Here is a 15674-nt window from a genome sequence, read left to right as displayed (position 1 = left end):
AGACAAATGGATGATGGTGATTGAAAGAAGATGGCATAGCTTCTAGAGAATTCTAAAGCAAAAAGCCCATCTAGGTCATTAATGGTAAATGGACGGCTCAAATAAATTTTCCAACTTAGGGTTATAAAAAAACCCAAAATGCAATTAAAATAGGGGACTTCTAAGGTTTGCAAAGAGAAGCAAGCAAGAGAGAGGAGAAAGGAGGAGGCTGAGATACCTCTTCGGCATTCCTTGGTGCCTCCAACCCCACCAAAATCCACCGCCGCCCCTCTCCACCTTTTCACAGCCACCTCCTTCACCGCTAGTCACCTCCATCTCTAACCCAATCCCCATCTCCATCCCCATTTCTCTTCATCTTCCACCATTAACACTCCCACTTCTCTTGTTCAAAATAACCCAAACCCATTCCATCATATAAGGACACTCCAAAGATCAATGACTACTACCAACACCATCATCCATCCCCACCGCCTCTCTCTCTCTCTGACTTTGTTTTAAAAGGAAGAAGAGGATCTCATATATTTTAGGGTTTGAGAGTTAGTTTTGTGAAGAGAATGTAGAGGTCTAGTTTTAGGGTTTGAAAAATTCATTCGAGGAGTAAGAAGGAGAAAAAAGATCAAGTGCTGCAATAAAATGTTCGAATTTATCGGATAAACGGATAATATCCGAATTCGAACAATATCCGGCGGATACAAATTCGGTAACAGATATTAAATATCCGTCAAATCCGAATCCGAATTCGGATAGTATATACTGTAATCGAATTCGGATATAGCCATATCCGCTCCGAATTCGATCCGTTTACACCCCTAGGTGTGATCACATAGGTAGTGTAGTGGTGGTGGGATCACACGGAGAGGATATTGTTTAGTTTCTCTTATTTTCTAATAAGTTTTGCACGTAGTAAACTCATAGAGTAGTGATGAATTACTTAAAACTTAAGAGTAACCATTAGTTTTCTTGCAGTTACCTCGTAAAGTAGTCGTAACTACTGTTTGCTTGTCAAATCAAGTAGTTTCTTGTGCGGACGGAGTGTCCATACCGAAATAAGGGGGCAATAGTGGGTGTCATTACCAATCTAGAGACGGTGAGAGAAGAGAGAGAAAACGCATAAATCCCAAGTCTATTAGCAAAAAACTACCAACACAGTTTTCATGTCACTATTTTTTTCTCATTTACCCTTCTTTGCTTATTTCATTTTTGTTAGCTATTCTCTTCTTTGCTTATTTCATGTTTTTTAGCTATTCTCTTTAATCCCTCCATTTCAACGTTTGCTGAGCGTCACAAATGTGTGTGTGTGTGTGGGGGGGGGGGGGGGGGCGTGTTCACAACCAAGGTTTTAAATTTCGGTTTCAGAATGCGTTTTGGTCCTCACCGAAACAGAAATTTCGAAATTTCGTTTGAAATCTATCAAAATCAATTTAGTTTATATTTTATTCCGTACAAAATTTTGTTGAAATCTCGGCTGAAATTTTGGGATAAGATTAAATAATAATTAAAAATGGGAAATGATTTATGCGCTCCAATGTTTTGATAAACATGCGCTCCATTTTTCATCGTGTAATATGTAAAGGGAATATTACTGTTCTAAAAAAGCTCTTAAAGCCTTAAAATACATATTTTTTGGAGATATCCCTTAAATTTTAGCCCGAAATTTCGGGGAAAAAGAAATTTCGATCGAAATTTGGTAATGTTTCGATTTCACCCAATTTCGATTTCGATCTCGATCGAAACCTGAAATTTTGGATTTCGGTCGAACTTTAAAAACCTTGGTTGCAACATCGAAAATTAAGATTGCAATTAGGGTTAATTTAGCCACCTTAGAATTAAGTACCAGAAGACCTAGAACATAGGCAATAGGGAAAAAAGGGGGTACATATTCAAGGTAAGCAAAAGTTTGAATAATTTTTATGGATCATGTGCTTGGCCTCGTTTTCAATAAGAGAGAACATTTCCTACACACTTGTGTAGGTAAGTTACCTACACACTACCTTAAAATACAGTGGGGGCCCACATTGTTTGGGTGATCCAAACAATTCATTTGAATGGTCCTCACATAGATAGGGTGTCCACAAAAAATCAGATCCATAGGATCATCCTAACCATTCAAACTATGGAGGCAAAAAATGTGCTAATTTGTGAAGGTTTATACACGTCCATTTTACCTCCACAAATCGTAGGGTTGGGATGATCCTATGGATCTGATTTTTTGTGGACACCCTATCTATGTGAAGACCATTCAAATGAATTGTTTGGATCACCCAAACAATGTGGGCCCCCACTATATTTTAAGGTAGTGTGTAGGTAACTTACCTACACAAGTGTGTAGGAAATGTTCTCCCTTTCAATAAGAGAGAACATTTCCTACACACTTGTGTAGGTAAGTTACCTACACACTACCTTAAAATACAGTGGGGGCCCACATTGTTTGGGTGATCCAAACAATTCATTTGAATGGTCCTCACATAGATAGGGTGTCCACAAAAAATCAGATCCATAGGATCATCCTAACCATTCAAACTATGGAGGCAAAAAATGTGCTAATTTGTGAAGGTTTATACACGTCCATTTTACCTCCAATAGTGGTTACGTGCAAGTTATCTGCATGAATGAATATTACCACTAAGTATATCATGTTTGTTCATTGCTCTTCATGTATATCATTTATGCTCAAAATGTTGAATGTGGCATTGACTTATTATCATCCAATTGTAAATATTAAATCTTGAATATATGGCATATATTAAAAAAAATCATGCTTGCATGATCGTATGGTCAGCAGCCCTCGATCAAAAATTTGTTATGAGATTGATGGCTATCGGCTCTCGGTAGCCTCCACTACAAATATTTTTTTTATAGGACATTGCTCTGGTGGTCTAACTTAATTGCTTGCTTTGCATTTTCAATTGAGACACGAGAGATGATGAGTCATTTCTCCATCAGCTCATGAGTCGGTTTCATTTGGATAACTCATGGTGTGCTTGATAAATGTTTAAGATTTTTATTTTTCAACGGCAATGAAATATGAGAAATTATATGACCGCCGATCGTCAAAATAAAGGGCAGAGACAGACAAAATCTCTCTCCCTTGATTTTTTAATCCAAGGGAAAGCACCGTTTCTTACTTTTCCTTAGTTCAAAAACCAAGGCAGCAGTTTTGTCTCCTTCCGCCTTTTACCTTTGGACGGTCGGGCGTCATATAATTTCTCATGAAATATATTAATGGAGAGAAATGTTAAATTTATTATCTCTAATATCTCACTTTGAATTGTGAATATTCAACATAAGTGGTCGACGGTCAAGTTGGTTTATTAGTACAATAATCTACACCATTGATCGAATTGATGCGACTTACCTCGCATTTTTTATAAAATCCCATCATTTCAAAGTAAGTAGAAGATGAGGTAGAAGTGTCATTCAAATTGCAGGCCCCTCAGTGGATCGGCCATAGTTTAAAAATTATACTAATTGGATGATCATAACCATCAAATAACTGGAATTTCACCCAATGAATGTACTCTGCATGCCATAAACTAGTCTTAGTAACGCAGCTCTTCAAAATATGTTTACAAATGGCTTCTCACTGAAGCATTCCTTAAGTCAATAGAGAGAGGGTCACTAGATGTAAAGATGGAATTCTTATGGTTTAATTGCCCTTGGTTAATCTGGACCATCCATCTGATAGGCCCAGTGTTGGACAGTACAGATCAACCAAAGATGGGTGCCCATTATATGACAGTGGGGAAACCTCATTGTATTACATCTAATAGTATATCATCTACTGTTTAAATAAGGCAAGACAATTAACTAAAATAAGAGAAGACATGCAATCTATAAAACAAAGTACAGCCCAACCAATCACAACAGTCCACATCCCAATTAGATTCTCGAATTAAAATCCTTTATTGTAGCATTACAGCAATTCACTACAAAAATATGCACCCAAAAGAAACCCAAATAGATGTTTGAATTTGTCGTCCATCGAGCAGTTTACCATAAGAGACTAAATCTGTGTGCTTTAATTGTCTCTTGACTCACCCAAAAAAATTAAATGAAGCTTTCTGCATCATATGGAAGTGACCAAGAACATTCCATGAGAGCCTCTTGTTTTTTATATTTACAGAGCAACAATGATGAGTTTATTTGACGTAGTGATCATGATCCTCACAATGTTACACGATATCCTATCTCTGCGATGAGCTTAACATTTTAATCAAGTTCCAAGACATTTAATCCTACAAAATTCATGTTCAATCACTGAATTCCATTCCAGGGAATCAAGGATCAGTGCCCAAAACCAATTCTCCAAGTTTAAATCATGAGCTTGTCACCCTTCAATTATGCATCTGAACCAAATAACTGGCCTTAATTTGTGATCTCGAACCGACCAAAAAAAACCAACGATCCAACTGTATTGCTCTATTCTTTATCTTCACGCCGTTGCCTCTGGATTCTGATTCCATGTTCCACCAATCATGGTGCCTACTTTCTCTCCCATGATGAGTTTCAGCAGGTCGCCCGTATTTAATATGTTGAACACAACAACTGCATCAGGAAAAGTAGTAATCAATGCAGGGTTTTTGAATCCTACGTAGGATTGATATAAGGTTTTGAAAAGTTCCCCAACCCAGTGTTATGTTGTCATACCAGGGATTCTGTTTTCTTTACACAAGGTAATGGCTGTCATGTCCTCAATCATAGAGGAGAAAAAATTTGCAGGTTTAGTGAAATCCTCATAGCTTAAAGTATCAAGTCGGCAAGAATTTGGGCTAAGGATCGGATCCTCTTCGTAGGCAAAATCATCAACATTTATAGCTTTAAGCAACACGTCTGCATTAACTAGATAAACAATGTACAATGTCAGAGCATAAGGTCTATTTCTTAAAAAAAAAAAAAAAAAAAAACAGATCATAAGGCTTTTGTTTTGAATTGTCGACTCACTTTCTTTAAAATGGAGGGCTGCGGCGGTATCTGTTGTGAAGGAAGGGTTGCCAGTTCCAGCTGCAAAGATTAAGACTTCTCCTTTCGCCAAATGCTTCATGGCCTTTCCTCTGATGTATGGCTCAGCAACTCCACACATGTGGAATGCAGCGGGGGTATGGACACGTGTAGGGATACCAATGCTCTCCATGGTTGCCTGAAGGAATATCGCATTCATAACAGTTGCCAGCATGCTGAACCATGGACAATCCATTTCAGTAATAAGGATGGAAGAAAAATTCTCAACTAAAGAATCAACACTCGGTCGGTATCTAGGAAACAAAATTATCCCTTTTCTTTATTTCAAGACTGTATGTAACATTGTAACCCAAGTGCTGATCATTCAAAAAAAAAAAAATGTAACCCAAGCAAGGTTTTAAATTTCGGTACTTTTATTGCAATTCCGGTCATTTCGAAATTTCGGCCAAAATGACCAAATTTCAGCCAAAATTTAAAATCATGAACGCAAGGGCTTTTGACATGTACAGTATGGCAGATATGCAAATGAGAGGAGGAAAACAGGCCGCCTTTTTCACATTCTAAAGTTTTTAGCAGGGCATTACGAGGGGGAAAAGACTTTTTTTTTTTGTGTTTTAGGATACAACACATTTTGAACAAAATATTATCCATCATCAATGTTTGATTTTTAACACATTATCTTGAGTGCAACCAGTTGATATGTTTTGTTGTGTTTTAAAGTAGATTTTGAATTTATCTATGCATAAATGTGCTTCTAAATATATTATATTTTCATTGTCTTTTGAGTCTGTAATTCACATTACTGTAATGATATAACTTTTAAAAATTTATTATTCTTTTGAGTCTTCAATTCACATTTCTGTAATGATATAACTTTTTAAAATTATAAATGGTAAAGTTATCAGATTCTTAGGTTTGTTCCATGTAAGACACGGCCTATCCACACCGACAATGAGTCCATCTCCAAGTTACATTGCACATATAGGTTGCACAACATAGAATACATAACATAAGGCCTACCACCTGACTGGATGTAATCCTAGAAAAGAATATGGAAGGATACAAACCTTAGCAAAAATAAGTCTCTCTGCTACGAGCGAGAAGATTTTCATCCTCATATTGCAGAGCATAGGTAAAACACCTTAGTTGGGAAGGCAAAAAGGAGGAGACATGAAGACAATAAATTATAGTAAGCACCTAATAAGTTAATATTATTGCCAGAGGAAACAGGGATAAATTCAATGCTGCTTGGTACGAAAATTCCAGCGTGTTATTGTTTCTTTAAAGTTCTAGTAAAAGCTTAACATCTTTTTTTTTAGTGGTTAAAGCTTACCATCTTTTAAAGGATGTGGATTCCTATTTTCCTTATAATCGTTGCCTGCTTCTTTTACTAAAAGGAACATGATCTCATGAAGTCCCACTGAGCCTGAGCTTTCAGTGAAATAACATGTTTGCCATCTGTTAAAGAAAAAAAATAAAAATAACATACCCTCCATACATCAAGCCTGAGCAATGTTACATTTATAACCAAAAATGAGCTATGGTTCAGTTTAACATTGAACAAAAAATAGTTTCTAACTTTCTACCAAAGGGACCAAATGATGCAGATCTTAGGATTTATTTCCGTATTATTTAGTTTCTAGTTTTTTTTATTTCCATGTTATTAGTTTCTAGGATTTTATTTTCTATGTTATTTAGAATTAGGAAAGTTAATAAAAAAATAAAAAAAACTAGAAACTAAATAATATGGAAATAAATCCTAATATCTGCATCACCAAAGAAGTCTGTCACTTTGGGAAATAAAAAAAAGGCTGGCACTAAGAAGAGTTCAGGCTCAATGTTAGATTTAACCAGAAATGAGCTATGGTTCAATTTAACTTTGAAGGATAAATTTCTACGAAAGGGACCAAAGAGAACCGTTACTTTGCGAAAGAAAAAATGGCTGGCACTAACACGATTTCATTCATGAGCTATTGAAGCATCAATGAAAAATACGAAGTTGGCATACCCCATGTAATCGGCAGATGAATGGGCAAGCCCATTACAGCCTACCCAAGAGGATCCACGGATGATATTCCTCCCACCAACTACTATGGCAACCTGAAAGCATTCCAAACTATCATCCAACAGCTCATGGAACACAATCCATCAATGAAAATTCAAGCAATTTAATAACACACTTAATATTTACAAACAAAAGAAGGAAGAGGACCAACCTCTATGCCACGCTGAACTACAGAAGCAACCTCCTCCGCAATGGTCATTGTAACCTACAAAACCATGGCATGACATTCTGCTTAATAAAGCGATCGCGAAAGAATGTAGTAAAAGAAACTCGTCCCCAAAATTACTGACAAGTTAGCAGGTAACCATCCTTTGAGCAAGAACTACATAGCACTTATAAGTGCTATGCATGTTTTGAATCTAATTTAATTCATAATTTCCTATAAGGTCATCACCACCTAAAACCCGTACCGGTGTGGCTCTTTGGCTTAAAGTCATGGGTATGCTCCCCATTGACGTGAGCTTGAATCCCCCCGGGTTTACGCAATGCGCCGTGAGCTTGGTTCACTGGTGATTGTGCACATCCATAGGGAATAGTCCCGCCCTAAAAATTGGGGTGGGGATACCCTATGTCATAAAAAAAGGTCATCACCACCTACCTTGACTTAGGATGATTTCCACTTCATGCATAATCCTCATATAAGTTCACTACCACCTACCTGGGATTTATGGTTTTAGGCCATGACCTTCTAGGTCAACTAGAAGTTTTAAACATATTTGGGTTGATGGGATGAAAGATTAATGCTGAGAGCGAGCATATGTGCTCATCGTCATCTGGGATTTTAGCCATGGCTGAAACATGTGTTATTAATTGTAGGTATTGCAGCATTTCTTAGTAGGTGGCCATGATTCTCAAATTCTTGATTAATCCATAGGCACTGTAGAGAAATATATATTCCAAGAACTTTACATGGTGAAAGACAAGATGAACCAGTGTCTGATGTCTTTTTTCAATAATTTGATCCATAAGATACTAAAAAAGTGCAAAATGTACTTATAAACTCATTTTACCATGATTTCACACACAGCATACCCACCTGTGGATCAATAATTTGATCTCCTGCTGCAAATGATTCTCCATTTACTTTCAGCAACACCCTTTTCCATCTATATGGCCTGGACGTGGTATCTTCATCTGATGATTGAGAACTGTTTACAACCACGAAGTTAATGAATAGAGAAAAGCAAAAAAAAAGGGACCTCCAGTTTAAAATTCAAAACCTACTTGGCAAGGTCAATTAAGATAATCAGAAAAATATTAAATAAATTTTTTTCATTATGTATGGAATAAAATATTAAACCCAGATGACAGCAAAATTTCCAAGACAATGGTCTCTAATGCTATAGAGTATAGACCATCCTCATGATTCGCTGTTGTTCTCTCTTGTGATCCAGCAACTCGGAGGATGATAATTTGCTAGAATATATAATGATGAAATCACAATTCAACAATATTTAAAATGCAACCAGAAGCAAACCTCCTAGAAACTCTCAAAGGAGAACAGTAAGCAATTGTCATTATATCAAATGTATATATTAAGAGAAAATGTTTCTTCAAGCAAACTTCCACTCAAGTGAAAGTCATGGATACTACCACCCAGCACAGTTCATTACAATAGATGGCTGATGCACACAAAAATTCCCATGCAATAACATAATGCTAAGAATTTAGAATGATCAAATGCCTATTAAATGTGTATGTTTTAACTGGAACATAACAACAACCAGAATCATAACCATGGAAAGTTTATGAAACCCATAGCAATTAGTGAAATGAAATATACGCCTTCCCCTTTTGCCTTAATTTCAAACCCTTCCTTGTTACCTTATTCCTTATGAGTGCAAGACTAGATTATATTTAATTTCTGATACATGAACAAAATCAGCAATACTAAGGAATTTTTCTTGACATAAATTCAAGTTCCACCATTCCTTAACATGACTACAAATAGATGACGAATTGCCTATGAATATAATGCTTTCTCCACCAACTGACTCAAAATAGGATCTTCTTTAAAGACATACCTCTGCACACCTAACTCAATATGTCAAACATCTTCATCTTCGGGGATATAAAGCTCGGATATCATGGCTACAAGCCTACAAACATTTCTTTCTTTCTTTTTGCATCTCCAAGAAGTAAGCACTTCGTCCAAGTTTTGCCATAATGACAACCGGGCATTCTTGTTCTTATAAGAACACCTGGATGTTAGTTTCTCATCCGATTTTCTACCCAGGGAATAAAAGGTTGAACAAACTATCTTACATAGATATCAATCTATTTTAATAAATCCATTTACTTTTCTTAACAAAGTTAATATATCTGAAATGACATGTCGAAATCAAAGTAAATCTCTGATATGGATCAAGGCAATGGAACTCCATTTCGAGAGAGGAGGATCTATGCTCTCTAGTTCCAAAGAAGAGTGTAAATGTGGAATTACTAACAAGAAGATTAAATGAATGGCCAACTCCTGTTAGAACTTTAGAAGAAAAGGCTCTAAAACCTGAGACCTTGAACAATTGAATCTGAACATTTTTGAATGGATTTAGGCTAAAGCTCTTTGGATCAGAGAGGTCTGTAAAGGAAGAAGATTTGGTAAGGAATTGACGTGGAGAATAGAAGATCAGGAACACAGGTGTTGAGCTTAAAATTTTAATAAAATCCACTCTTCCAATCTAGACATGGCAGCATGCTCAATTAACAGAGATTGCTATCATACTCATTTGGATTTAGTAATCAAATTCAAGATCCGTGTTTTAGCTCAGATCTGATATGGAATTGGATTCTTCTTGACAAGGAAAGGATTAGATCTCAGCAGAGTTTCACTTAGAATTAAAGGTAATAGAAAAAAAAAACACATGCAAAACAAGTAAATAACTTTGATCGACATTACAGGAACAGAACTGGGACTGACTTTTGAAGAAGAGCATCTTACTTTGAAATGCTCCAGCTCTCATTCGTAGGAACAAGAAACAAACAACACTAGCTCTAAAGGAGCTCCACACGTCCAACTCAATTATTCATCTTCCCAAAATCTCCCCAAATGCCACCCCTGCTCTCCTATTTATAGGGAGTTTGGAAGGTTCTAGAAAGTGTTCGGTTTGAGCACAAGTTGCTGCCAGCAAGCCAATGTGGTAGTGCTTGGGCTCATTGGGAAGCAACCTTCCAGCTGATTTGGCAGCAAATTGACGTGATGATGTGGCACAAAACCACATGATAGACTAGATGGCTAGGTATCCAAAAGGCCTCTCCCTTGCTCAGACTTCCAACGTCATTCGATCAGCCCCATTTTACACTTTGTTTCCCCTCTTCCTATTACAACTCAGCACTTATTCTCCCCCTACAAGAACGCAAAAACAAAATTTACATATAGCCTAGACTAAAGTAAAACCCTCCCTCCAAGGCCGCCCCTGTGTCTACATCAATCTTCGAAGAAAATACATTGTTACAGTTTCAACGTACCTTTACAAAGATTTCGTTTTAACCAAGAACCCTTATCCCGGGTAAAAATGTTATTTAGACCTTTTCTCGTTTTTCCACCATATGGCTAAGCAAAATGAGACAACAGTGTTATACTCTATGTTTCACTAAAGGGAGTTGCTAGGGTCCATCGCAAAAGGCATTTCACGGGACGTCCGTTGCATGAGAGAGCAGCCACATAGGCTCACTGTCCAACAGATTTTGTCATTACTCATGAGGTGGCTTCTCTCTCATGCAACAGATGTTCCGCGAAATGCCTTTTGCGATGGACCCTAGCAAATCCCTTCTCTAAATATTGAATTTCAGTCAATATTTCAGGAGAACTAAACCTCCTTCATAAGTACAATACTATATGCATTGTGTTTCCAAAATTGTGGGTAAAATTCTTTACTAAGAGAAATACAAAGCTTAACATGAACAAAATCAAAGGTGATTAAAATAAAATGTACTTTCTATCTAATGCATTCTAAATATTTCAAGAATGCACATATAGGAATAATAAACATTATATAAGGTATAACTCATTTGGAAGTTCATTCAGCATATGATTTTTGCACACATAATCAGCATCATTCCGTGCTTCAGTTGTAGCGGCACCAACAATATCACTTATATTACTATCATCCACCAGTTTTGGATGAGTTGTAACACTTCCTCAATTTGCTTCAATATCTGTTTCCACCTTTTATAAGCTGAACTATTAAACTGTTCCATTTTTAAGAAATCTGGAATAGTGGTTACAATCTTGTTTACAACATTGGCAGAAATGGCAGAACCCAAATCGGGAGTTTCGGTAGCCATAGAATCAGAATACGATTCTAATATTATTGTAAAAAAGTAATGATTTGAAGAATGGGAATTGAGGTATGGTAATTATCGGATTCTGAAGACTTAATCAAAACTCTCGGACTATTGAAGAAGATGTTGATTATGTAGGCTGAGTCGTGCCACTTGGTCACTCTCCTTAAAATCTTATTCACCTCCTATGGTGCAAACGGGATGCATAAATCGACTTCTAAGATAAAGCATTCCGCACTCTCCAGCAGACGTGCACTAATTTACAGTTCATCTTCAAATCACTTTGAAATTGTGATTCGACAACGGACGACAGAGAGATTGCACTTATATAGAGAGTGTGTTTGCGTAAATACAGATCACATAGTGTGAAAATTAAAATCATGACAATAGAATCTCTGCAGAATAGAATATATCTTTGGAGTCTGAGTTCTCTTTTTATAGAGATGAACATGTCTGTTCTGAGAAGACACAACAACGTTACAAAAACAAAACAAAAAAACAGTTGGCTAAAATGGTAAAGAATTTTTTTTAAATGAATGATGATTAAATGATGTCGGTTAAAAACAAAAATTTATGAAATTATTAGATTAATGAAGTTGTTTAAAATTTAACCATTTAATTATTAAAAAAAACTGTTGCTTAAAAAAGCGAGGCGACTCGGCACACCCATGCCCAACGCGGCACACGTGCATGTGCATGTCTGTGTTGGTTCACCCTAAAACGCGACCACCAGACACATCCAATGCCCCATGAGAGGCCCAAGCCATTCCTCTACTCCACCTCTTATTAAGGAGCAAAAGTTTGTCTCCATTTCCAATGTGGGACTAAACTTATTGCATTGAGTTTCATCCCACTCACATTGGAGCACACATAAGCACAAGGTCCTGACTTTCAGCCTTTGCACGCACAAAAGACAAAACATAAAAGGGGAAAGGGGAAAGAGGAAATTCTTTATTTTGAATCTTCCCTTCAAATTTTTTAATACAAAATTCCAACAATGTGTTTCATTACTGTGTCACAACTTGTAGAAAGCCTCTCTAGTTACTTCACAACCCATTGGGAGTATGGTGTAATTTTCCCCAAGCTGTCATACATAATCGCCGTAGAGGTAATGTGAGTAGTGTTCATTGTTTGCCTCATTGTATCCTCTAAGTTCACACAGTTTCATGGAACCCTAATTCCATGTTCATTTGAGATTATGGCTACCGATGGTGAGCAGCCAAACCGATTATGGGACGCAAATTACATTAAGGCCTTGTTTGTTTAAGATTATGACAACTGATTGTGAGTGCCAAACCTAATATTGGACTCAAAATTGCATTCAAATTCAATTCCAATAATCACTTTAGCACTCACAATCGGTTGTCATAATCTGAAACAAACAAGGCCTAATTTTGAGTCCCATAATTGGTCTGGAGGCTCACCATCAGTTATCATTATCTCAAGCGAACAGGACCTGAGCATCTAGAATCATAGGGTGATCCCCTTACACCTCATGACCTTCCTTACACCTCAAAACCCAGAGAGATGTGTTCACCATAATTTTCAAACCCCATCACTAATCCTCCACAAAACAGAAAAGCCCATTTACCGTATCACACTATTAACAAACTAGTACCCTTTTGGTGGAAACCACAGATCAAAATCGAAACCGAAACTGGATTCATTAGAACCATCAAGGACCTACTTCTTGTTTTAGCCATACCACATCCTTAGCCACTGAGAAAGACAAATCTCTTCCAGCTAAAATCTATAACCAGATTAGAACAGAGAAAATCGCCAATGCCATATAAGTAAACACGGATTCTCAGGTCCTCATCTCCACCTAGCCCCAAGAAAGGAACACATCACAACATATCTACCTCATTCATGATTTTCTTTTCTTTTCTTTTCGACAAATTTTTTTTCCCCCTTCACAAACCCACTAAGAAAAATCTCAACATTCTTTGTAAGTCCAATTTCCCCATACTTGAAAATTATATGCTAAATGTCCAAGACCCATAACCAGTTTAGTGCCTAAACATTAACCATAGTTCTACCAAACCCTATAGAAAGTTAGGCACAAAAAATAAAATAAAAAATACAATAGAAAAATGAATCAGAAAGGAATTTTCCTTCTGATGATGTGGGTTATTCTATAATTAATAAAGCAGATAGAAAAAAAAAAAAAAAGAACTGAAAGAATCATAAAACAGATAACGAATCTGTTTACAAAAAAACGTCTAAACCATAACCAATTTCCCAATCCTCACAAATGCTATTCTAAATCTCCAAGACCCATAACCAGTTTTGCCTAAACATTAACCATAAGTTCTAAAGAACCCTGTGTGGGTTATTCTATAATTAATGAAGCAGATAGAAAAAAGAAATGAAAGAACCAAAAGAAAATAAAGAATCTGTTTACAACATACCTTGGATTCGTTGCATTAAGAGCCATTTGGCCACCTGTGTTTTGAAACCCCAAATCCTATGAAGATTACCAGGAATAGAAGAAATATTCGAAGGAGGGAAATGGGTTTTGAAAGATGAAGGAAGAAACGTTCGAAATCGTAACCACAAAGAAAAAGCAACGTTCCGTTTCTTCTTCCTCTTTTCAAAACTCTTTCGGGCAGGTTTTTCTTATTATAATTTGGGGAAATTATTAAGCAGCAATGATAAATTCGCACCCTCTGTAGCATAATTCGCACTCCTGTAAAAGTTAAATTAAAGCGTTAATGTCTGCCATACCTTCCTTTACAGCGAGGCGAATTATTCTACAGGGGGTTCGAATTTATCATCGCTATATTATTAAATAGACAATGATAAATTCCCACCCCTTATAGGATAATTCGCGCCACTTTAAAGGAGGGTATGTGGCAGACTTGAACACTTGTTAACGTCAATTCACATTGCAGTGGTGCGAATTATCTTACAAGGGGGTGCGCATTTATCGTTTCCCAAGAAATACCATGCAAATCTGGAACCTATATATGGGCCGATTTTATATGGTGTGTGGCCGTATTTCTCAAAAAGTGATGCACGGTGATGCACGGCCCACTTCATAGTATGATCCAATCCGTTAATTTTTTGGGCCATAGGTTGAGCCCAAAAATCATTTCCATGGGATGATCCTAACCCTTCCATCTACAGAGAGACTGCACATTTATGGAAACCTATGTGAAGTGCAGCGTACAGTACTTTTTGAAAAAAATACTGGACCACACAGCCACACCATATAAAATCTCATATATCATATATCGGAGATCATATTTTGGATTGAGTGAGTTTGGACCTCACTAAACTTGATCAAATCACTCATACGGCAGGGAAAAAAACATTGGCGACCCTGAAGATGACCATCGCGTCCTTCCTCCAATCATTCATTTACTGAGTTGAGTCCTACAAGGGGTGAACATTGATTACCCCCTGAGCCCACTCAATGGTATACTTTTTTGATCTATCAGCTTTAGCCCACAAATGCATTTGCAAATACCTTTTGAAAATGACTATTGTTTTTTAAATGATTTTCCTCTACGAGAGAGGTAGATGATTCCTTGGAATCCTTGAACGAACCGAAATTAGCTCTTGCGAGGGGATGCATAATAGATCCTTGCTAGCAACAAGGTATAATAGCTAAAATCAAATAGAAAGCTAGGTAAAATTTGCCTGCAACTCTCCTCTTTCAAAAGAAAATTCGAAATAATTTATACTCGCATCAGAGAATTCTTGCTCCACAAAAGATCCCATATCCAATTTCAAATTTAAATGGCAAATGCTCCCTAAAAATGGCAAGAGATCCCATATTTATACCAGTTCTATTGAAAAGGAACACAAGTATCCCTATAATGGGAAATTTGCAAAATAGTCTTGTGGTTCACCGAGGAATAACTTGTTTTAAGTTTTAAGTCTTTTAGCCATGTGTCGGAACCCCCCTCTTGAATGGAACTTGTCCCCGAGTTCGATTCGTTCCCACCACAAGGATTGGATGTAGTCAGTCGGCAGTCGGCTAATTGGGATGTCGTCTCTTCGTTGCTTGGCAAAATACACATGGATCAAACATGAAGTTCTTCATTGAATAAGAAGACAGAAATATCCCTCTAATGGGAAATGACTAAAATTGTCCTTCTTTGGTTCAACGAGCAATAACTTGTTTTAATTTTAAGTATTTCAGCTCTGTGCCAGACCCTCCCCCGCCCTGAATGGAACTTGTAAGTTCGATTCCTTTCCCAGCATAAGGATTAGACTCATCCAATCGAGCTAAAGAGGTTATAAACTTTTTGTCACAATCTCCATACACTCGACTAAAAATCAATATTTAGTTCTATAAGTCAGATGGAAACCACTCAAGTGAACTAAGTGTTACAGTATAAAAGATAAATAACGCCTTTCT

At 36.9% G+C, this 15674-nt stretch overlaps 1 protein-coding gene across 2 annotated transcripts; it reads right to left on the bottom strand.

Annotated features, from left to right (window-relative positions):
- Window positions 1-3871: 3871 nt before the first annotated feature.
- On the bottom strand, window positions 3872-14031 carry LOC143876605 (uridylate kinase PUMPKIN, chloroplastic-like). 2 transcript variants are annotated; one of them, XM_077378306.1, is made up of 7 exons: window positions 13717-14031; window positions 8061-8158; window positions 7176-7229; window positions 6968-7059; window positions 4942-5174; window positions 4648-4839; window positions 3872-4545 (listed from the first exon to the last, which is right to left on the bottom strand). In XM_077378306.1, the coding sequence occupies exons 1-7, from the start codon at window positions 13730-13732 to the stop codon at window positions 4433-4435; spliced, it is 798 nt and encodes a 265-aa protein (XP_077234421.1). In that variant the 5' UTR covers window positions 13733-14031; the 3' UTR covers window positions 3872-4432. The 2 variants fall into 2 exon arrangements, with proteins under 2 accessions (XP_077234421.1, XP_077234420.1); XM_077378305.1 differs by having other exon boundaries at window positions 8061-8172; window positions 13717-14029.
- Window positions 14032-15674: the final 1643 nt, after the last annotated feature.

The sequence above is a fragment of the Tasmannia lanceolata genome, unplaced genomic scaffold (assembly GCF_043159265.1).
Source record: "Tasmannia lanceolata isolate RefF3 unplaced genomic scaffold, GAP_Taslan_0.1 ptg000005l, whole genome shotgun sequence".
Classification (NCBI taxonomy): Eukaryota; Viridiplantae; Streptophyta; class Magnoliopsida; order Canellales; family Winteraceae; genus Tasmannia; species Tasmannia lanceolata.
This window is presented reverse-complemented; position numbering and strand designations above follow the sequence as displayed.

What these genes read in the sequence shown, in the direction of transcription:
- LOC143876605 (XM_077378305.1), bottom strand. Translation starts at nt 13,742, where the DNA reads ATGGCTCTTAATGCAACGAATCCAAG. An exon ending in TCATCTGCCGATTACATGGG is followed by an intron (nt 5,175 to 6,967) that starts GTATGCCAACTT and finishes TCCATGGTTCAG; the next exon opens with CATGCTGGCAACTGTTATGA. An exon ending in AGCCCTCCATTTTAAAGAAA is followed by an intron (nt 4,840 to 4,941) that starts GTGAGTCGACAA and finishes TTGTTTATCTAG; the next exon opens with TTAATGCAGACGTGTTGCTT.